A 24,063-nucleotide genomic window follows, 5' to 3' on the forward strand; every position below is an offset into this window, starting at 1 on the left:
CTCCACCTTCATGTCTTTGATGCAGGTGAATGTTTCATGTCACAAAAATATAATTTTAAAAATATGTGTTCTATGAAAAGATGCTCAACATCACTCATTATCAGAGAAATGCAAATCAAAACCACAATGAGGTACCATCTCACGCTGGTCAGAATGGCTGCTATCCAAAAGTCTACAAACAATAAATGCTGGAGAGGGTGCAGAGAAAAGGGAACCCTCTTACACTGTTGGTGGGAATGCAAAATAGTACAGCCACTATGGAGAACAGTGTGGACATTCCTTAAAAAACTGGAAATAGAACTGCCATATAACCCAGCAATCCCACTGCTGGGCATACACACTGAGGAAACCAGAATTGAAAGAGACACGTGTACCCCAATGTTCATTGCAGCACTATTTACAATAGCTAGGACATGGAAGCAACCTAGATGTCCATTGGCAGACGAATGGATAAGAAAGCTGTGATACATATACACAATGGAGTATTACTCAGCCATTAAAAAGAATGCATTTGAATCAGTTCTAATGAGGTGGAGGAAACTGGAGCCTATTATACAGAGTGGAGTAAGCCAGAAAGACAAACACCAATACAGGCTGGTGCACTGGGACAACCCAGAGGGATGGTATGGGGAGGGAGGAGGGAGGAGGGTTCAGGATGGGGAACACATGTATACCTGTGGCGGATTCATTTTGATATTTGGCAAAACCAATACAATATTGTAAAGTTTAAAATAAAATAAAATTAAAAAAAAATAAAAATAAAAAAAAAAAAATGAAAAACACCAATACAGTATACTGATACATATATATGAAATTTAGAAAGATGGTAACAATGACCCTATATGTGAGACAGCAAAAGAGACAGATGTAAAGAATAGTCTTTTGGATTCTGTGGGAGAAGGCGAGGGTGGGATGATTTGAGAGAATAGCATTGAAACATGTATATTATCATATTTGAAACATGTATATTATCATATGTGAAACAGATAGCCAGTCCAGGTTTGATGCATGAGACTGGGTGCTCAGGGCTGGTGCACTGGGATGACCCAGAGGAATGGGATGGGGAGGGAGGTGGGAGGGGGGTTCAGGATGGGGAACACATGTACACTCAAGGCTGATTCATGGCAATGTATGGCAAAAACCACTACAATACTGTAAAGCAGTTAGCCTCCAATTAAAATAAATAAATTAATTTTAAAAATATGTGTTCTGTTACAAGAATGCTACTTCTTTTAAACAGGTTAGTGTCAATTCTGGATTCTGAAGATCAGTAAGATAGGAGCATTATGCTAAAAACATTGAGATGTAATAACAATCTAGAAAGACTGAAAATTGACATTTATCTTGGCCTGGAGTTATATTTACCTATAGTTCTGGATAAATTTTAAACTTTTCAATTCAGTTTAGATATTGAGTAAGGTATTAGCAAAAGGGTTTGATTTAAGCAAATGTGGTTTGCAGAGATTAGAGAAAATCTCCATGAAGTCACATTGAATTTTGAGAAAATTAGCCAGATAGCTGATGAATTCTGTAAAAATCAAAATAGGATTCTCTAATGCAAATCAGAACTACAAGGTGGTATCACCTTGTGCTGGTCAGAATGGTCATCAATAAAAAGTCTACAAATAACAAATACTGGGGAGAGTGTGGAGAGAAGGGAACCCCCTACACTGTTGGGAATATAACTTGGTGTAGCCACTGTGGAAACAGTATAGAGGTTCTTCAGAAAACTAGAGTAACAATATGATCCATCAATCCAACTCCTAGACATATATCCGGACAAAACTATAATTCAAAACGCTACGTGCATTCTTATGTTCATTGCAGCACTACTTACAATAGCCAAGACATGGAAGCAACCTAAATGTCCATCAACAGAGGAATGGATAAAGAAGATGTGGTACATATACAGAATAGAATGTTACTCAGCCCAAAAATGGAATGAAATAATGCCATTTGCAGCAACATGGATGAACCTAGATATGATCATACTAAGTAAATTAAGTCAGAAAGAAAAAGACAAATATCATGTGATGTCACTTCTATGTGGAATCTAAAATATGACACAACTGAACCTCTCTATGAAACATCAACGGAAGCAGGGACATAGAGAATAGACTGGTGCTTGTCAAGGGGGAGGGAGGCGGGAGAGGCTTGCACTAGGAGTTTGGGATTATCAGATGCAAACTGGTATATTCAGGATGGATAAACAATAAGGTCCTACTGTATACTATAGTGAAGTATATTCAATATCCTGGAAAAGAATATGAAAAAGAATGGATGCATACATATATATATATATATATATATGTACAAGTGAGTCATTTAGCTGTACAGTAGTAATTAACACAACAATATAACTCAACTATACTTCAATAAAAATAAATGAAATAATAAACAAATGAAAAAAGAGGTTCTCTAAACAAAATATGCCTGAAAGGAACGTTTAAGAAAGGAAACAGATTCTGAAAAACAAGCTTTCTGAGTTCCCCTTGAGTACTCAACAACTAGCTTAAATAACTAAAAAAAACTGTTTTAACAGATTAGTCTTTCAAATATTGCTTCCTTAAAGCACAACTGCACACTGACCCCATCACATCCCCGAGCCATCTTCCCCTGAGGAGCCGACACATCTGGTCAAGGCCCTAAGTCGTACCTGAGGTGATAAGAGCTGCAGGCTGTTGGCTCTGGCTGCCATCCCTTGCCCTATACTCAAGCTTCCGTCCAAGCCCTTGGCTCTCACTTTGTCCCGGGTCACGTACATGGAATGCCTATGTGGACGCTGCTGGGAGGAGAAGGGGCTGGTGTAGCCCAGCCCATATGAAAAGGATTCATGAGGTGCCGACAGTGAATGGGAATGGCTGCTGTCCATGTGTTCAGGCAGCTTCAACTCCTCCATCGTCTTAGAATGCCTGGTTGTGGTTCGGCGTGAGTCAAGAGTGCCTTCACTTCGGTTATTTCTCCCGGAGGGGCTGAGCAAAGTTCTTGTATCACCGTGCCTGGTAGGGGTTGGGCTGGTGGGAGAGTTCAAGTCCAAGCAGCTGGATGGGAAGTACCTACTGGTACTGGACTCTGCGATCTGGGCCCGGGCTTCAGAAAGGTTGCTCACAGACTTGGAGTCACTCAACGCCCCATGGCTTTTGGCCTTGGTCCTATAGGAAGGACTCCGAGAGGACTGGGGAATGGTGTCAATGTAGCTGTGCCGACTCTGCTTTTCACCAGGTTGCAGCGTTCCAGCTTTGCTCTGAGAACTTTCCATAAATGAGTGCCGGTTCTGCTGAGATCTGCTGCTTGACTTGAGGTACTTTGTGCCTGGGCCATCTGAAGGCTTTGGGTCAATATTAAAATCAAACTCTGTCTTTGACTTGGCTTCTTTCGGGCTGAGAAGGTGTGGAATGTTGTTGTTAGTCAGATCTTTGCTGGTAGACCCAGGCTGGCTGCCGGCTTGGTAAGTTTTGGTGTGCATGGGACTAAGAGTAGCTCCAGCAAGGTTTCCATTCAGGAAGCTTTCATTGGCAGGAAGCCCTTCGTCAGCCCGGGGCAGACCCACACCTAGGTTCTGGATATCTTTGCTGTTAGATCTGTGGTGAGACTGCAAAGCCGCACTTTTGCTGGCTTGGTTTCTGTGTCAGAAACAAAAGAAGCATATCAGTTTCCCTTAAGAGCAGACAGACAAAAAGTATTACTAAAACAAGAAAGAACAAACACCTAAAACACCACAAAGACTAAAAACATTCTCTCTCTCAAACATGTGACTATAAATCACATGTAATCTATCATTAAGAGTAAGTTGCTTAGATCAAGTCACTCTGCCACAAAGCACTGGTCCTGATGAAGTACTTTGGTATTCTTAAATGCTCAGCTAACTTGCTGCCAACATGGCTTCTAACTGATCATCTGGGAAAAGATCCTTTTGCTATACTGGGGCTCACATGAGTGTGTGCTATAGAAAGCCTGCAAAGAACAAGAGAGCTGAGCTATACATAAATTCTTTATAACTTTGTCTGCGTGGACATCAGAAGGAGACATTTAGACTTGCAGATCACTGTGTTCCTTGAACTTCATTTTTATTTGTAAAACTCATGGCCTACCTCAGAGATTCATACAGCATATAGACACAAGCATCTACGTCTCTCTTGTCTTTAGCCTGTATAATCAATGAATGTGAATTCTAGCAAGGTACACAAAAAAAGAAAATAATACTCTAAAAAGAAGTGGGAACTGCCTGGTGCAGTTTGCTGGAAAATGTGATGATTGACATTCATGTTTTAGAGAAGTGGCAATACTTGGGATGTGTCAGATACCTCCTGTACACTGACTAGGAGTGTGTCTCTAACTGGATCACAGAGACCTAAATAGGTAATTTCTCTCCAAAAGACACCATTTATTCTCTTCTCCATTTCACACTTCATTATTTCAAATGGGCTGAGGTCTTCTTTAGGACTGAAAGCTTCACGTTCTACTTGGTTTAAAATACAAAATATAAATCCTGAGGAAAACCCTGTCCTCTCTTTGAAAGCTGAAGCTGGTATCACAGTAAGATCAGTGTGATCTACTGTAACTATTTAAAGGACCAAATTACCGTTTGAGATGGGTGAGAATGCTTTTAAATGAATAGCAATTTCATTATTTTTTTAAATAAAAAACAATTTTTACTATTCATTCCAAAAATTTTGCTGCAAATATTGCTATTGCTAAAGATGGTTTGATCTGGGAGAGTTCTGTTCTCATTGTACAGTAATTAGAGGAAAAGTCACATTTTTTTCCCTCTACAGTGGTAATCTGTCAAACTGTGTCTTCCTATTTTCCCTACGAGAATCCACTCGCTCAGGCATCAAAGGTAAAGGCCCTCATCCTCTCCTCCTCTCTTTCAGAGAAATGTTAAAAGTATCTGATGGTAGGCATGCCTGTAATAGTTTGGAAGGCCTCATCTCCAAAATGCACATACTAATCTCTCCCAGTTGGGTCACAGAAATTGCAGCATTAAATAAGATCACTTAAATCTGAGCTAACTAAATGGCAGACCCCAGATCCAGAGAGAAAATACAAAGAAAGGAAAGTTTCATTTTCTATTAAATGATGTTCAGATCAGATCAGATCAGTCGCTCAGTCGTGTCCGACTCTTTCAGAGTCTATCTCTAGATCCAGGGTTGATGGTCCCCATATCAAGTTTTAAACTTATAACAATGTACATCTTGGAAACTAAAAATATCTCAGCAACTTCTTAAAAAACTCAAATGATGATACAGAGTCTCACCCATAAATAGATCTAAGTATGCTGGTTATCCTCCATGTGCCCAACCCCCAGTCCATTCTCCATTCCTCTCTGCTCCATCCTGGGCCTGGGGAACCCAACACTTCAGAGTGTGTCACCCAGCCTCCCTTGCCACCTAACGCCCAGTTGGGCTTAGCAGTGCAAGGGTGTGGGGGCTGTCTCCCCTGCTCCTTCCTGGCAGTGCCCTCCTGACTCAGATCATAGGTGTGTCTCTAGATTACAGCTCTCATGGGGTGGCTCCCCCTGCCTGGCTTCCCTGGGCTCTCACAACCTTATTTTTTTTCCTTTTCTCCTTCAGGCCTAGAGAGGGTAATCACAGAGATAACACATGCAGATGATGTGAAATGTCCAAAGCTCAAAAGAGTATATCCAGAAAAAGAGAGAGAAAAGTGAAGATAGCTGCTAAAGCTTTTGAAACTCTTGAAAACACTGCTCTCAATGTGGAGCACAAACCTACATATGTTAGCAAGAATATATTCATAGAAACATAAGATGCAATTTCTAATGTGAAAAGGGAGGCTATAAAGTTAAGGTGGAAACTTGTGTCAAAGAGTTAGGTTTCCCATAAAAAGTACAAAAAGCCTAAACTGCTATACTGAAAGTTTCTGTCTCGATATTAATCTGAAGCCACTGACCTCTTCACACAATTCCTATGTAGAAAGGGCATCATATTGTCTTCAAATCAGAGCTCTGCCAAAGCACAATAAAAAAAAACTGGTACACAACTCACACAACTCAATACCAGAAAAACAAACAACCCAATCAAAAAGGGGGCAGAGCATATAAATGGACATCTCTCCAAAGATGACATACAGATGGCCAATAAACACATGAAAAGATGCTCAACATTGCTCATTATTACAGAAATGCAAATCAAAGCTACAATGAGGCATAACCTCACACCAGTCAGAATGGCCATCATCAAAAAATCTACAAACAAACAATAAATGCTAGAGAGGATGTGGAGAAAAGGGAATCCTCTTGCACTGTTGGTGGGAATGTAAATTGATACAGCCACTATGGAAGACGTATGGAGATTCCTTAAAAAGCTAGGAATAAAATTACCATATGACCCAAAAATCCCACTACTGGGCATATACCCTTAGAAAACCATAACTGAAAAAGACACATATACCTCAATGTTCACTGTAGCACTATTTACAATAGCTAGGACATGGAAGCAACCTAGATGTTCACCAACAGATGAATGGATAAAGAAGCTGTGGTACATATATACAATGGAATATTAGCCATAAAAAGGAACACATTTGAGTCAGTTCTAATGAGGTGGATGAACCTAGAGGCTATTCTACAGAGTGAAATAAGTCAGAAAGAGAAAAAATATTGACTATTAATGCATACATATGGAATCTAGAAAGATGGCACTGATGAACCTATTTGCAGAGCAGCAATGGGGATGCAGACACAGAGAACAGACTTGTGGGCACAAGAGGGAAGGAGATGGTGGGACAAATGGAGAGTGCAGAATGGAAACATGTACACTACCACATGTAAAATAGATAGCCAGTAAAAATTTGCTGTATGACTCAGGGAACTCAAACCGGAGCTCTGTAACAACATAGAGGGGTGGGAAGGGATGGGAGGTGGGAGGCAGGTTTGAGAGAGGGGACACATGTATGCCTATGGTGATTCATGTTGATGTATGGCAGAAACCAACAAAACATTGGAAACCAATTATTCTTCAATTAAAAACTACTATTACGGAAATCCCATAGATCTCTCCAACACACAACTGGAAGGAATCCGTGTTAAACTGCCAACCACTTGAGATTTTATATATTAACCTTTCTTAATGGTTGGTAGGATGGATAGACAGATGGCTAATCTCCACTTAAAATAACTTTTCAAAGCAAACATCAAAGATACAAAACTATACTTTTATGGGGAAGACTGACGAAGTAGGACTGGTGAGAGGGCAGCGTGTGGCAGGATGAAGCACCATCCCACCATGTTCAAGGTAAGCAGAACCTCAGAAGAGTCTGAAGGAGACTTAGGCAAGGACTAGGTAATGCAGAGTCCACTGCCTCTCCTATAGAGACAGGGTGCATGAGGATATGTATATGAGCATACTTGCTGTCTCAGGGACAAGGCAGGGCATCCAACACGACATGGTGCCCTGAACATCTCTACAAGGGTGCTAGGAAGTCCGACGGAGCCATGGTCTATGCAGAATTAGTGTCCACAGCAAGGGTTTCCATGGAGGATATGTGGACCATAGAACAAGCGTGAAGTGGAAATATTTCCAGATACATGTAAACTGAGCTAATGGTTTCTTTCCTAGATAAGTCATTTAGGACTTTTTCTTTAATATATTCAGTATAGTGTCAAGACCTGAAAACAAATTCTTCCAGAGATTTTTATTTACTTACAATTTCTATCCTTGTCTGCTTCAAAAGGGGATTTGGTAGGACTCCTCAAAGACCACATGAGCCACATCCTCATGACCACACACATCCTCCTTGATAGATCCCTAAAGAGGGCTCCCAAGGAGAGCCTTGAACCCCACTGGGTATCTCTCTCAAGTGAGTTATTAGAGGATGAGTACACAGGTCTCCTTTTATGGTACGGTTACACTGCCAATCACTATAGCACAAATCCTCATCATCAGTCTACTGAACTTTCTATCACTGAGATCCTTATTCTTTGCAAATATAAACTAGAAGAGACAGGTGACAATCAACGTAGAAGGGAGACAAAAGCACCTGAAATGAGAGTGACCCCAGATAAGACACAGGCATAAATGTGATGCTCTTGAACTCAAAGGAGCAACCGTATGATGAATACTGGTCCTTGTCTTAGTCCACTGATCTCATGGAAATGGACAACAAAGTGAACACCAACTTAGTGAAACAGAATTTGAATCTCCTCCTAGGCCTTCTTGGAAACAAAACAGGTAAGAATGGTTTATACGATGTGAGGGAAACAATAACCAAACCAGTCATGTTAAAGAGAGTAAACAGCTATAAAACACAATCACACCATTGTGGTTAAGCAGAAAAAATACAGGGTAAATGGTTAGTGCTTATTTATAGCTGTACTCACAGATCTAAAAAATACCAGGTCTTAAGCTTTCAAAATTCCAGTTGGTTAAAAACAATTGTTCTATGTGGAGAGAAAGGGGGCACATGGGAAAAAAAACTTATATTAGGAAAGCGAAAGAATTATTGTTTTCTACTTCTCCAATAGTAGATAAGAGAAATGATTTCCTCCAATAGTAGACAAGAGAAACGATTTCCTATCTTCCAAATTTAAGCAATTCTAGATGACAAGACCAGCTTCCAGGAACAGGAAGGACACTGCCCCTGCAAATGCAGCCAAGAGAAGTAAGGAATGTTGCTTTTGGAGAGAGAACCTGATGGAGGGGTTAAGCTCCTTGAGCCCCTCCCCAATCTCCTACCCCGCAGGAAATACAGGGTTTTTTAAAGATTATGCTGAAAATTACATCAGAAAGCATCAATTTTAATCACTACCTAGCAAACTGATTTTACTATTTCTATATTCTTATTCTTATGAAAAACTAGTTTCTCAACTTAATGATTAAAAGACAAGAGCAACAAAAACACGAGCCCCTGTTATTAAGCCAGAACTACTCGGTTCTGTTACAAAAGATGCCCTAGTTGCCTCCCCACCATCCTGTTTGGCTATCCTCTTCTCCCTTCAGGAATCCCTTTGCCCTCACCCATCCTTCTTCCTCTAGGGATCACCCCTGTCCCATGCACACGGGATCTTCAAGCTCATGAGGCTAGAAACTTCCCTTTGTTGCTAAACCATGCTACTTTTCCCAGGGAATGCATAGGTTTCCCTGGGGAAAATCTTGTAAAAGATAAAGTCTTTAAGACCCACACAACTTTTTAATTGTGGTTCTGAATCATGCAATAAGCATAAGGAAGATATTTTTGAATAAGGAGGGCTTTCCTTCTTTTCTCTAATTGCATCATTTGAGCAGCCACCTCCTCCACCTACTTGTAAGACCAATACTGCATCTGTATTCCTTAAAAGGGAATATTTACCTATTAGACAAAGTGCTGCTTTCCACATGGTAAGGTTTTCTTTTTGCTGACCTTGAAGGAGAGCGATCCAAAAGCCTCTGGGTTTGGAATGTAGGGTGATTCAAACACTGTTCTGTCAAGTATCTGTCAGCTGGGTCCAACTTCAGTAAATTCTTAGGAAATAAAGTTAGGATTGGAAAGAACATCACAAAGTCAAATTTAAATTGTAATAAAAACCACATTTCTTTTCCTTATAGAAGAAATGCATGGTCATTGCAGAGTATCTCGTAAACACAGTTTAGTCTAAAAAAAATTTTTTTAAAGGACCATCTAAATCACTCATAATCTCACCATTGCTGTCCTCTGGGAATATGCCCTTCCAGCCCTTTAAAAAATATCATGTATATATTTTTTTTTCTTTTACAAAATCTGGCTTATATTACACACAAATTTTGTATACTGTACTTTTCACTTCCTAATTAAAAACATTTTTACAACATAATTTAAATATTTAAAATGTATTCTTAAATTTTACTTTTGGCTATACCATGCAGCTTGTGGGATCTTAGTTCCCTGACTAGGGATCAAACCCAAGCCCTTGGTAGTGAAAGTGCGGAGTCTTAACCACTGGATTGTCAGGGCATTCCCTAAAATATATTTTTAAATAAGTACATATTCATATCAAAAAATATACACTCTTCGTTTTTCTCTTGTCTTCCTCTCTGGAGGCAGGCAGCCCATTGTACATGTGTCCTGTGAATCCTTCCACGGGTACTTTGTACATATCTCTATCTGCTCTTTTTATTTTATTCAAACACACATACACACAATAGTCTGCACTTAAGTCTTCTTTCCACTCAACAGATCTTAAAGAGATCATTCCGTATCAGTAATTCTATATACTATCTTAGGTCTATCGATTACCTACAGGTAATGCTACCCTAAGTAGCATTGTTTTCCTTCTTTTATTATCATGAACAATGATGCAGCAAAGAACTTTACATGTTTTAAATGACTACATGGAAGTTTGTGGTATGATTTATTTAATGATTTATTGTCGGATGTCTAGATGGCTGCCATTTTGCACTATTATAATTAATGCTTTGATGTACACCTGAAATCATTGCATACATCCATTATCCCTTGCATAGGACAAGTTCCCAGATATCAAACCCACAACCTCTGTATTGGAAGGTGAATATTGGCAGTGGGCTGCTAGGGAAGTCCCAATGGTAAATATATTAAATGAATGACAATTCAACTGTTCAACTTTCAAACTGATGTAAATGCATAACAGTTCAGATTACTATCATATTTTTATCTGTGTTAGTATTTACCAGGTACCACATTTGACACTGGGTAATTACATTTGGTAATGATTTAACAAAAGAAGTTCACTTATTTTTGACTAGAAGAGACAAAAGGCAGAAAACATGAAATTGTATTTCAGTTCTTCTATTTTACTCTATTTACATTTTAAGTTACCAAATAATTAAAGCCCTGATAAATAAACATTTGACTGTGTGAAAGAACAGATTAACATAATCCAACTGATTTAAGAAATAATTTATGCCTAATTAATCTTAAAGAGCCTGAGGATTTTTAAAAAATAGCATCTCTCAATCTGTGTTCAGAAGAACACAAGTGCTGTAGCATTTTTTTTAAGTATTTAGTATTTAATTAAATTTGGGGAATACTTCTTTACTGTGAGATTTCTGAAAGCCTTTATAAGTTAATGAACATTGTGAATCTCTAAGAAAGGTTGTATACTATGTGGCCTTTTCCAAAGGCTACACCCCCCTCCCTCACCTCTGCCCCCACACCTATTTACACAGTGTTCCTTGGAACACAGATTAACATAGTTTTAAAGCAGAGCAAAGTTCTGAGAGTGCTGCGCAGCAACTTCCAACTGTGCTAAGTATGCTTTTAAAGGCTTTGTGCAGTATAAACTCCTATGTTTCTGACAGTTGACTGAATGGGCATAAAATAAAATTGATCCATTAACAAGTATCTTTTGAAGGTCTACTACTATCAAATAACTAACATTGGCTGTACTGAAAGCTGGAGAAATGTGAAAAAGCAGTTCTTACTGAAGGGGCTAACCATCTACTTGGGTAGAAAAGCTTGAAGAAAAATTTGTGAGAACATTTTCAGTAGTCCAGAGAACAGAGACCTTCTGGACAGGGACACCAGCAGGAGGAGGAACATTCAGGCATGGTAGCAGCAGTGATCTTGCAGTTGTCAAATGAAGAGCCAGTGAGAGAGAAATCACTTAAGAGCAGAATTATGTTCACTGATAAAATAATCTTATGGGAGGCCTTGAATACGCAAAAAATGTTAGAATCTTTTTTCTTTCAACATTCATTTTAAGATTGGTTTTTAAAACATGATGCCTGAGGACTTCCCTGGTGGTCCACTGGGTAAGACTACACACTCCTAATTCAGGAGGCTGGGTTCGATTCCTAGTCAGGGAATTAGATCCTACATGCCGCAACTAAGACCCAATGAAGCTAAGAAAACAAAACAAAACATTACGCCTGAATAGCTCAAATGATGAAAAAATTTTAATGATTTTATTTATATTTAGATTATTATTCTGTCCATTTTAGCAATCTAATTTAGCTATCTCATAGTCCTGTCTAGACAGAATGTTATAATACCAGATACTGTTGTGATTTTAAATGAATTGCACGCCTCTTCAGAGGACACAGTCCTCTACTATTCACCACTACACTACATACTACACACCTGTTAACAAAACATTTAATTCATAAAAGCAGGCTATGGTCACATATAGACACAAGAGAAATCACAAACCAAAAGACATTTTGTACAGATAACACATCAACTTGTCCCACCTTCATTAAGTCAAGTAAAACGCTGTTTAAGATTCCAAGGTATCTTCTCTCCAATGACTGAGGATGGTTAACAGCTGGAAACTGTAACAACAACATGACAGGAGTATTAGCACATGGGGAAGGGTATGTGTGTACATGTGCTTTGAGTGCTGGGAAAGGTAGCAGAGGAGCAGAAGCTAGTGCCCTAGTGCCAAAGTTAAATTCATTTCACATAAATTTTGGTGTCTATATATTGAGCTTGGGATTAATAGGTGAAGTCTCTCAGTGCTGTGGGACTCTTTGCAACCCCACGGACTGTAGCCTACCAGGCTCTTCCATCCATGGGATTTTCCAGGCAAGAGTACTAGAGTGGGTTGCCATAAAAGGACTGGGTGTTAAATAACAGGAAAACTCACAAGTGAAACTTAAATCTAATCAGACAACACTGAAGCATATAAAATAAAACAAAATATAAAAATATTAATATTTGAAACTATTCAGTTTATACAGTATTGCCTACTTATACAGATAATTCCATTATAATACAATTCATACAGAATTTGTCTGCTTATATGGCAATTCTTGCACCTTTTCCACAAAAACATATAATTTACTTCCGAACATTAGAGAATTAAAAAGAAAAGGCTAGTACCTGAAAGGCTACAGAAGTAAAAATAATGAATTCAGACACACGTTCTATTATTGCTTTTAATATACTCTTTGAATGACTTGTTTTAAATTTCTTACTTTATGTAAGTTGGAACAGAAGGCAAACAGGCTCCTAAATTAACAAATGCATTTTTAAATAAAATGAGGGGAAAGGGTCAAGTTTATTCAGATGCTCTGTCCTTCCCTCTGCCAACTCACATTTCACAATATCTAAGTGGATGGTAAAATATTAGAGTCTAATGCCATGTATTCCCTCCCAATGGGAGGACTAGTTTGCTTTTAATATGTATTTCCTTTATACCAATATAAGAAGATTTCAAAGCCGAAAATCTCTAAATATTCTAAATAAGTGGATGAGAGGAGTAGTAATGTAGAAAAATTCAAACAAGGTATTAAGACTTCATCCCTACACAGTGTCACAGTGTTAGGTATGGCAGGAGATACAAAATATGGGTAAGACCAAAACCTTGCATGTGAACAACCCTCAGTCTTGTTGAGAAAGCAATCAGTGCAAAACTGAGTAGCCATAAATTCTAGTTGAAGCTCAGCAAAAGGAGAGGCCAAGGTGGTTTGCAGCTGTAGAAGAATCCATATATAGATAACATCTGAACTAGCTTTTGAAAGATCAGAAAAAATGTGAGGACAGAGAAAAGTAGGACAGCACCTCCTAGATAGAGGACATAGAAGGAATAACATGAACTTAACACAGACACACAAGCAATAACCTAAAACACATTTCTGAGGGAAGTGATGCTATGCGAGGCTTTTCAGCAATTGTTACGCCACTTATTTCAGAGATGAAGAAGGTGATGATCAGAAAACTGAAATAAATGGTTCAAGGCAGGTTACATAACTAAAAAGCAGTAAAACTAGTATTTGCACTCAGTGATCCAAACCCACATTCTTTCTAAACATGGGCGCCTTTCCTAAAGAAGGTACAGAGGTTCCTCTGGATGTTATTGGAGCATTAAATATTATCCCAGAGAGAGACACCTGTCATACTGTGATAAAAGACTCTATACTAGATTTTAATTAATATTGTGCTTATGAGGTCTATCTTATGCTACCAAATATCCCCTCCTCCTTTTTTGCCAAAAGTAACATTTCATCAATAAGAAAATTAATGCCCAAAGTCAAAAGGTATTAGAAATATGATTTTAAAATGACCACATAAACTCTTAAAAAATTAATTTATGTCTTTTGAATGAGAGACACCATTCTCGTGTGAGGTAATCGGACAAATCAAAACTCAAGCATACAAGTTTAAAGTGTATGTCAATCAGAAGTTTGTTTCTTCTTCCCTTTTTTTCTTATTTACGTGGCCAATGTGACACAATAAGAGTGCCTCTTTACTGAACACTTACTATGCTTCAGGCACTGGTCTGGGCATTTTGTTGTTGTTCAGTCATGTACAACTCTATGTGACCCCATGAACTGCAGCTATAATGTCTAATCTTCATAACAACCCCATTAGGTGGTACTTCTGCTATCATAATTTTACACATGAAGAAAGACAGGCACAAGAAACTGCCCAAGGGCATTCAAATAGTAAATGTAGAGTCTGGCTTTGAACCCCAGCAGCCTAACTCCAGAGTCTACGCCCTATATTATGGGATAGCAATTGTTATTTTTTCAAAATAATGCATATTATTAGAGCAACATCTTGGTGATTTTCTAATCTCTATACACTGAAGCAAAATACAAATCACACTGGACTGGTTACTGGCGAGTCCATGTTTCACAGTAGCTACCATTCACACACCCTGTACGCTTAGCTGAGAACATCTCAGACATTCTCAAGTAAATGATAAAAGAAGACTCTTCCCACAAAAGATGTGGTTAAACCTCCAAAAAGATTATACTAACTTAGTTAAAATACCACAAACACTTTCAGACTAAAACACAAAAACATTAAGATCTATAAAAATCAGTGTCAGGGAAGCAGCAATTTCTCCAAAGGATATTTACAGACAGTGCCATCATGGACTGTCTAGCATTTTACAGATAATATTATTTAGTGAGGAGGTCTGTGAACAAATAGGACCATAGACAAAGGAGGAAAAGATCTCCTTTGTTTGGCCTATCTAGTCCAAATGCTATTCATTCTTCAATATACATTTCAAACTGTAAATCCTCTATAAATCATTCCAAGTGAATCCAGCCAACTTTCCAGAATCTTTAATATTCTCAAGGTCACAACTATATTTAGATGTATTAGAGAACAGTACAATGTAGTAAAGAATACTGTACATTTACTACAGTATTTTATTATATACTATGCTTTATTATAATTTGTATTGTTTTCTAATTATTTTATGCACAAAAGTCTTAATTCTTCAGCTAGTTTACAAGTTTTTAAAGCCAGGTACCATGGCAGATCTGTTTATACTCTCTTCAGAGAATGCAGTTTAAAGCCTCTTTAACCAGGCAAAGAATAAGGCAGCCAGAAGACCAAGCTTGATGCTCCAGTTCAAGTATTTAATCACTTAATATTATTCAACCTAGTAAGAGCAACTCTAGGTGTGTTGTGAATATAATTGTGGCTATGAGAGCTCATTTCTTTAAGGAATCCATTAGTCCAGTGAGGATACATATTTTCAAACAGCTTTATAAAAATTTTTTATTACAATTTTAAACAACTGAAGTCTAGTATGGATTTACAATGTTCTGTCAAATAGCTATTTAAAAGAGACTGCTATGTGTGCTACCAGAGTGCTGCAGGAGCACACAAGGGGGAGGTAACCATTCCCCCTGGAGGAGTCTAGAAGGCTTCATGGAAGGAGGACACTTGACCTGAATCTGGGGGAGGGAGGATGGAGAGCTTTCCAGGAAGTGGGGTGAATATTGGGAGAATTATAGGAAAATGAAGCATTGTAGAAGCAACAAGGAAATGGTGACAGGTCAGTGTGGCTGCAGGGCAGGGGGTAGGAAAAGTTGGGAGACAAGGCTGCAGGGCTGGGATCAAGGGGTTTTTAAGGCAATGGCACTCCACTCTAGTACTCTTGCCTGGAAAATCCCATGGACGGAGGAGCCTGGGAGGCTGCAGCCCATGGGATCGAAAAGAGTCGGACACAACTGAGACTTCATTCACTTTTCACTTTCATGCATTGGAGAAGGAAATGGCAACCCACTCCAGTGTTCTTGCTTGGAGAATCCCAGGGACGGGGGAGCCTGGTGGGCTGCCGTCTCTAGGGTTGCACAGAGTCAGACACGACTGAAGCGACTTAGCAGCAGCGAGGAGTTAAAACCGAATAAGCTATGTGTATAGGTTTTTAACATAAAGAAGACAGAATTAAACGTACAATTTGCAGGAAGATTCTAAAAGTAATGTGAAGACTGCAATGAAGAGAAAAACTCAGAGAAATCAGTTTGGGAGTGGCTGTTTAGGTAAAAAGTGGTACGAGTGAAAGAAGCAATTAGAGATGGAGAGAGGGAAATAGTTGAGCTTGATTGCTGATAATGTAAATTTTTGGTTCAAGAGATCATTCCAATATTCGAGTCCCTACTACATGTGCTAGATTGGGCTAGATGTTAGAAATGCAGCGATAAAACAGATGATTTCTAACAGTTTAAAATTAAAGAATAAACAAAATGATTTCATTTTGTGATAAGTGCTATGATGGAAAAAGAAAAATGCTATAGGAGAGACCAAGAAGGAGGCGGGGGAAGTTTGTTGGCAGGTCAGAAAAAGGAGGTGTTCTTGGAGATGAGATTTATAAAATGAGAAGGGGCCATGCAAGGGAAGCACTTTCCTGGGAAAAGGATGCTCAAGTCCCAATCTCATGGAGCTAGAACAACCTGGGGATGTTTATGGAAGTTAAAGAAAAAGAAAGGTTAAGTGTGCTGAAAGTCTGGAAAGGGATGGGAATGGAGAGACATATGAGCTGAAATCAGAGAGCCAGAAGGGCCCAGAACAGGCAAAGTCTGATGGGAAGGAGTTTGGATGTATTCTCATTGAGACAGGAATGTATTAGTTATGGCTCTCTTTATTTCTGTTGTTATTGTTGTTCAGTCGCTAAGTCATGTCAAGCTCTGTGCAACCCCATGGACTGCAGCACGTCAGGCTCCCCTGTCCTTCACTATCTCCTAGAGTTTGCTCAAATTCATGTCCATTGAGTTGGTGATGCTGTCTAACCATCTCATCCTCTGCTGCCCCCTTTTCTTGCCTTCAACCTTTCCCAGCATCAGGATCTTTTCCAATGAGTCAGCTCTTTGGATCAGGTGGCCAAAGTATTGGAGCTTCAGCATCAGTCCTTTCAAAACACCAATACAGTATACTAACGCATATATATGGAATTTAGAAAGATGGTAACAATAACCCTGTGTACGAGACAGCAAAAGAGACACTGATGTATAGAACAGTCTTATGGACTCTGTGGGAGAGGGAGAGGGTGGGAAGATTTGGGAGAATGGCATTGAAACATGTAAAATATCATGTATGAAACGAGATGCCAGTCCAGGTTCGATGCACGATACTGGATGCTTGGGGCTAGTGCACTGGGACGACCCAGAGGGATGGTACGGGGAGGGAGGAGGGAGGAGGGTTCAGGATGGGGAACACATGTAAACCTGTGGTGGATTCATTTTGATATTTGGCAAAACTAATACAATTATGTAAAGTTTAAAAAGAAAAAAAAAAAGAATATTCAGGATGATTTCCTTTAGGATTGACTGGTTTGATCTCCTTGCAGTCCAACGGACTCTCAGAGTCTTCTCCAGCACCACATTTTGAAAGTATCAATTCTTTGGTGCTTAGTCTTCTTTATGGTTCAACTCTCATATCCATACATGTTCAGTTCAGTTCAGTTGCTCAGTCATGTCTGACTCTTTGTGACCCCATGAACCGCAGCAAGCCAGGCCTCCCTGTCCATCACCAACTCCCGGAGTCCACCCAAACCCATGTCCATTGAGTCAGTGATGCCATCCAACCATCTCATCCTCTGTCCATACATGACTACTGGAAAAAACATAGCTTTGACTATAGGGACCTTTTTCGGCAAAGTGATATCTCTGCTTTTGCATATGCTGTCTAGGTTTGTCATAGCTTTTCTTCCAAGGAGCAAGGGTCTTTTAATTTCATGGCTGCAGGCACCATCTGCAGTGATTTTGCTTTATTTCTGAATAGATTTTCCTTTGTGCTGGACTGAGGGCAAGTCCTATTTATTTTCGTGTTTTCAACATCTAGTATGACAAATGCTCAATGACTGTTGAACTATTTGTACCCTAATTAATTGTCATAATTTGGCTCTTTTTCAGCTTACAAAAGCAAAAGCAAAAGGAGAAAAGAGAAACTTGCCTGAGGTAACTCAGACAGATTTGGAAGAGAGTGAAAGCAGGAAAGGGATGAAAGAAATGTTTGCACTTCTGTTCCTTTCTTTCTTCCACACTCATTGAGCCTAGCAGGAGGGATACTGTGTTTGGCGTTCATGTGTGAGGAGGGGTGCTCTTCAAAGTGAAATGAATTGAGGCCAGAAAGTCAAAGGAAAAAAACAAAGTGCTCTGTAAATGTCAAGAAAACATGGTTTGAGAATTATGCATTTAAGAGAAAGAAAAGAAGTGGTGGGGAGCTTATTTTATAGTTCCCACAAAGGCCACCAACTGGCATGTTGGCCCAAACAGGGTAGTTGAAAATGGAAAAAGTAGCTTTGGGGGTAGATGGAACAGAGAAGCAACCTATTACTGGCCACTCCTGTAAGATGTCCCTCACTTGTGGAAAGTTTATACTTTAAGACTCTTTTTAGCATATTTTCTGAAATCAAGCTTAGCACAAAGTTAGCAAGTCTAGTAAAGGCTGCCCAAGACCAAACCCTAGTTTGAAAAGATACAATGTTTCACTAAACAGGTCATTCTCACTAGAACAGTGCCTTTAATATGAGTATTCATAATCTTCCTCAAATCACTACAAATGTTTGCTCAAATAAGCAGTAGCCATTTATACATTTCTCAATCTTTTGAGGATGCTAAATATTTTGCATAAAGAAACATTCTGAGATAACCAAAGTTTAGAATAATGCATACACTAAAAAAGAGTTTGAAAAACTGGAACAACTGAGAAAAATATTAACAGTTCCCACTTTCAAATTTAGACTTTTTAAAATTCACAAATACTTTATAAAATTCAAAAATAAAATATTATAATGGGGATTATAAACACCGTAATGGAAAAGGAAAAAGTATTCGATGGATAGCTTAGCATTTCATTGTGCAATGAACAATGATTTAAATACTACTGTACTGATTCCATTTGGGTTTTAGCAAAGCCTCTTACCCGGAGCCCGTGGAAGCGAGGATTACTATAGAAGAGCTTCATCTGCTCAGATGGAAGTGGTCCTAGCACCTTCTGAATGGTAAAAAGTTGGTCAATTTCACTTTCTCCAGGAAATAAAGGCTGTCCATCACTAAGCTCCCCAAGAATACAGCCAACTGACCACATATCTACGGATTTTCCATAGGGAGCTCTGAAAAGCAAAGGGAGAGATTATCTTGGCAACTGAAGGAATAAGTTTTAATAATTTCCAAACTATTTTGAACAGATTCAAGATTTAAAGCATATTTGGGTATTTAAGGAATTTAAAAATACCACATGGACAAAAGTGAGGCTAAAAAAAAGGAATTATGGATATCAAAGTAGAAATTCAGAACACAAGTGAATAAATACAAGCAAATAAAGCCATCAGTTTAATAACAATTTAGTTAGTATATACTGATTTGAAATCTATTTACAACCAGATATATATGTTGATTATTAATAGCTTAATAAACCCTAACAGCAGCACACATGTCTGATGAGTTAGCACTCACCTGGAGAATGAAACGCTCCCAAGAAATGTATTTCCTAGGTAATTATCCTTTAGCTCTTTGAATGTCAACAAGTTATACTGATTCATTTTTTGAGTTCAGTCTATTAAAATGCACCACTGACTTATGTGTCTTCTTAAACAGCAAACATTTAATATTTAACCTGTTCTGATTGCACAGAGTCAAAACAGCTAAGATTATGTTAAGCTTTATTGGATTATTTACTTGAATCTATTTGTACCCTTTGTTTATGAAGCTTTATGACAAGTATCTCCCTCAAAGCATTTTTTTCACTAATTGAGGGATTTATAGCTATCTTTCAAGGTATGAGTTTACCAGAGGGCTTCTGGAGTACTATCGTTGCTAACAGGCTAGATAATAAAATCTACGTATCCCCCCAAAAAGCTTTATGTGTATACCTGAAGATCTATAGCCTCAAGTCAAATTACATATGACAGATTAAGAAACCATATTTTTCTTTCATTTCAAACATAAATTATCTAAATCTTAAGAAGGAAAAGCCAGAATACAATATCTGAAAAACCAAGGAAAGAAATTCTAGAGTGTTCTACTAAGTAATATAAAACTTTTAACAAATACTCTAAAGCACTTTTAACATAAAACAGAGTATGTTTCTAGGATAGTAAATCATTGTATCAACAAGTCAATATTTTATTTATCTCATTTCCCTCCATAAAAACTGATTTTAAAAGAAACTTCATTTAGATCTTTTTGGTAGCTTGTTGGAAGGGAAGGATACTGATCTTTCTTTCATACAAGTATGAGAGAGGAAAAACTTGTGCTAGGTGGAGAAACTTAAGGAAAATCTTTACATACCCATGATAAACTATTTTTTCTTATGTCAGCTATTTGAATAATTTATGCAGCTGTAACTACTTTGAATGTGAAGGACAAAGTCTTGAAAATGTAAAAAAATCTGTAAATTCTACATGTTGACTAAATATCAACTGATTTCAATGGGATTTTTATACAAATAATATGGTTCTTCAACAAGTACTTGACAATCATTTAATTAGCAATATTCAATTTGGCTCAAATTAGTTGGAGTCCTCATCTACTTTTGGTAGCTCCCATATATCTCTAAATATAATTTCAGTTTTCCAAAATGTATTATTAGGCAGCAAACACTCTCTAAAGTTTCACGGTAAGGCTGTCCTCAGAATGAATTCAAGGACATTTTATAGACAAAATTATAATGAGTCCCTCTACCATACTTGAATCCTCAGATGGGGGTCTAAGAAGGATTTACTTCAAATTCATTTCTTCTTTGGCAAATCCTGCCCAGTAAATTCAAACTCCCAATCCCTCCCCAAAGAATGGACACATGAATGGACAATGCATTCAAGTGAATCCAGAGAGAGGTATATAGAAGAAACACAGATGACACAAAAGAAAATCAATCCTAAATCCAAGTTTAAAATGAACACAGAAATTCTAAAATCTCTCCACCCAAGGAGGGATAATAAAGTGACTAGACACCACTGATTTCAGAGGATGAAGCACAAGCTTTTGATTTAAAAATAAATAGTAAAGCTTTCAGTAACTGACACCAATAATTCTTATAGGCTCTAGGTCTGCAATGAAATAAGAAGTAACACCAAATAGACACTGGGAAATCAATTGTTAACTTCAAAATGGTCTTTCAGTGAGTAACTTAAATATATAATCATCATGATCTTCAGAAGAAACAGAAATGTATATTTCTATTATATAAAAGGTATCTTTATTTACTGATTAAAATTTTTTATTGAAGCAGAGTTGATTTACAATGTTGTAAAAATTATCTTTAAAAAATTAAATTTATCATGTCCCCTAGATACATATATGGCACACTAAAGAAAAGAGATGAAACCTATAATTAATGCAATGGTTATCATTACCACAATGTCTAATTTTATTTGTAGAGAGTGTCTTCTACCTCAATTCTTTGATGGTCCCAAAGAAGAAAATACAATCTAGGACAAATAAGAAAATACTACAACTACAATAAGTAAATAATTATTAGTGAGAATATGTGATGGAGACCAAGACTACAGGCCCCTTCTTAGTCTCTAAAGTTTAAACTTCTTAAAAGGAAGAATCTTATCAGATAATGCTTTTCTGGTGTAGATGGGTGAATGAAATGGCTGCCCTGGTAGATACAGCACTGAAAGTGGAAAGGTGGCACAAAGTGGAAGGATATGGCAGTGTTGCTGAGAAATCATCAATGGACTAGTTTGAATAGCCATTTATCATCAAACAGGATTTACACTGCTTGGAAGAAAAATGGCAGTTGGTCAATATTTATAGCAAAATAGCTAGGTATAAGAGATATTCCAGAAATATTTACTGAATGGATGAATGAATGAATGCATGAACAAACAGATAAGCCATAATGTCAAACTCTGTGGATATCCACATTTTTAATGTGCAAGACTATTAACAAAGGTGGCAACAATAATTCCCCCCATTTCTGTATACCTGACACTTTGTAATGTGACTCTGCCACTCCTCTCATCAAGTTTATTTCTCCATCCCATGAATCAGAGGATAGACAACTAACATGCTTTGGCCAATGAGGCAAAGGTCATGCAAAGAGGCTTGAAAAAACACTTTTGCTTTTGGGCTTGCCCTCTGCTCCGGGAATTCTACTGCTATTATTTGAAGAAACTTGGACTAACCTACTGGAGGATGAGTCCCCATGCAACAGAGATGGTTTGTCCCAGCTGAGGCTCCCTAAAACCAAACAGCCTCCAGATGACTTGCTGACTGATTGTAGCTACATGAGCAATTTCAATTGAGACCAGCAGAAGAATCAGCCAGTTGAACTCAAATAGCTGATTCCCCCAATCCATTTGCTCCCAGAATCATAAGCAAACAAAATGGTGCTTGTTTTATGCCATTAAGTTTTTAGGTTTGCTATACTGTGACAGGTAACTGGCATTTAATTAACTCAAGTTCTCATCTTCCACAGATAATCTCAAAGTTAACAATAGAGGGTCAACAAATATGTAGATGTTATTCTATTCTGGGAAGGTAACTTACCCAAGTAAGAGTTCTGGGGACCGATACCACCTGGTGGCCACATATTCTGTATAATTAGCATTATTTCCTTCTGATAGATTCCGAGCAAAACCTGAAAGACAGCAAAACCCAAAAGTGTAGAGTTAATTTCATGCTGACAAAATATTTCAGTGCTACATTAGTATCTTAAAGGAACATCAAAAGAATATAATGATTGTTATTGAATGGGCTGTTTATTAACATGCCCGTATTATTTTTAAAAGTTAGTCCATTGTTCATATGTGAACTAAAATATACAATGTAGTCACTACAAAACCAGTCTCTTCTAATAAAGAAATCCATGTTTTCAAAGTTTTTGCATGCTTTATAAGCATTCAGAGCATACTTTTAAACCAGCTTTTCCAATAAATGCACATCTTACAAGATGAAGACTCCATAAGAGCCAAATGTCAAAGTTACATTAGCATGTTGCAGATAAGTCATTATTTCAGCTATGTGGGACTTAGATAGTATTTCTGTATCTACTGGTGCTGATCAGCTCCGACCATTATGTAAACAACAACAGTTAGGGTTGGCAATGATGGAAACGAAGCAGGCCAAAATGATTTTCTCCTAATGTAACTGAGAAGCATATTAGGCATATCTTAATTACCTTATAGACTCTGTTGCTCCCCCACCTCCCCAAGTAACAATCCTTTCAAAAGGTTTTGCAGCCACAAAATAAACTGGAAGGTAGGTTAATTACCCATCTAACTCACCGAAAGCAATATAGGTTCACTGTAAATAGTTACAGAGAACCAGAATATTAAAATTAAAGGTGAAAGTTAAGGCATATATATATGTATGGCTGAGTCCCTTTGCTGTTCACCTGAAACTATCACAATGCTGTTTATCAGCTATGTGCACATGTGCTCAGCTGTATCTGACTCTTTGTGACCCCCTGGACTATAGCCTGCCAGGCTCCTCTGTCCACGGAATTTTCCAAGAATATTGGAGTGGGTTGCCATTTCCTACTCCAAGAGATCTTTCTGACCCAGGGATCAAACCCAAATCTCCTGCTTTGGCAAGCAGATTCTTTACCACTGTGCCACCCGGCTATATCCTAATATGAAATAAAAAGTTAAAAAAAAAGTTTCAAGAATTAGAAAATACTGTTTCTTAAAGTAGAACAGTAAAAAAATAAAAATAATCACAGCAACAAAACAAAACCCCTAACTTCAGTTAATCAATACTCCTTTATAAGACACATTTGGAAGAAATATTTATATTTTTTATTGGGATTCTTCAAGCCAGACAAAGGAGCTACATGCTCTGGGAGGGAAAACAATTAGGTTTTTGTTGGGGATGCACAGGACACAGAATGCCACATGTGGTGCTGCCATGCGGAACTTCCTGACAATGTAAAATAAAACTGTCTTTTAAGAAATGATGCTAAACCAAGGATACTCTT

General features: G+C 38.0%; 1 protein-coding gene across 3 annotated transcripts in view; it reads right to left on the reverse strand.

Annotated features, from left to right (window-relative positions):
• Window positions 1-24,063, reverse strand: part of CDKL5 (cyclin dependent kinase like 5) — a 178,646-nt gene that overhangs the window by 21,527 nt on the left and 133,056 nt on the right. For all 3 annotated transcript variants that reach the window (XM_024988495.1, XM_059883891.1, XM_059883892.1), the window contains 5 exons: window positions 22,635-22,725; window positions 19,060-19,249; window positions 12,144-12,224; window positions 9,307-9,458; window positions 2,657-3,623 (listed from right to left, as the gene is read on the reverse strand). In XM_024988495.1, coding sequence (XP_024844263.1) covers window positions 2,657-3,623; window positions 9,307-9,458; window positions 12,144-12,224; window positions 19,060-19,249; window positions 22,635-22,725 — 1,481 coding nt within the window. The remainder of the gene's footprint in view (window positions 1-2,656; window positions 3,624-9,306; window positions 9,459-12,143; window positions 12,225-19,059; window positions 19,250-22,634; window positions 22,726-24,063) is intronic.

This window comes from Bos taurus, chromosome X (assembly GCF_002263795.3).
Source record: "Bos taurus isolate L1 Dominette 01449 registration number 42190680 breed Hereford chromosome X, ARS-UCD2.0, whole genome shotgun sequence".
Taxonomy (NCBI): Eukaryota; Metazoa; Chordata; class Mammalia; order Artiodactyla; family Bovidae; genus Bos; species Bos taurus.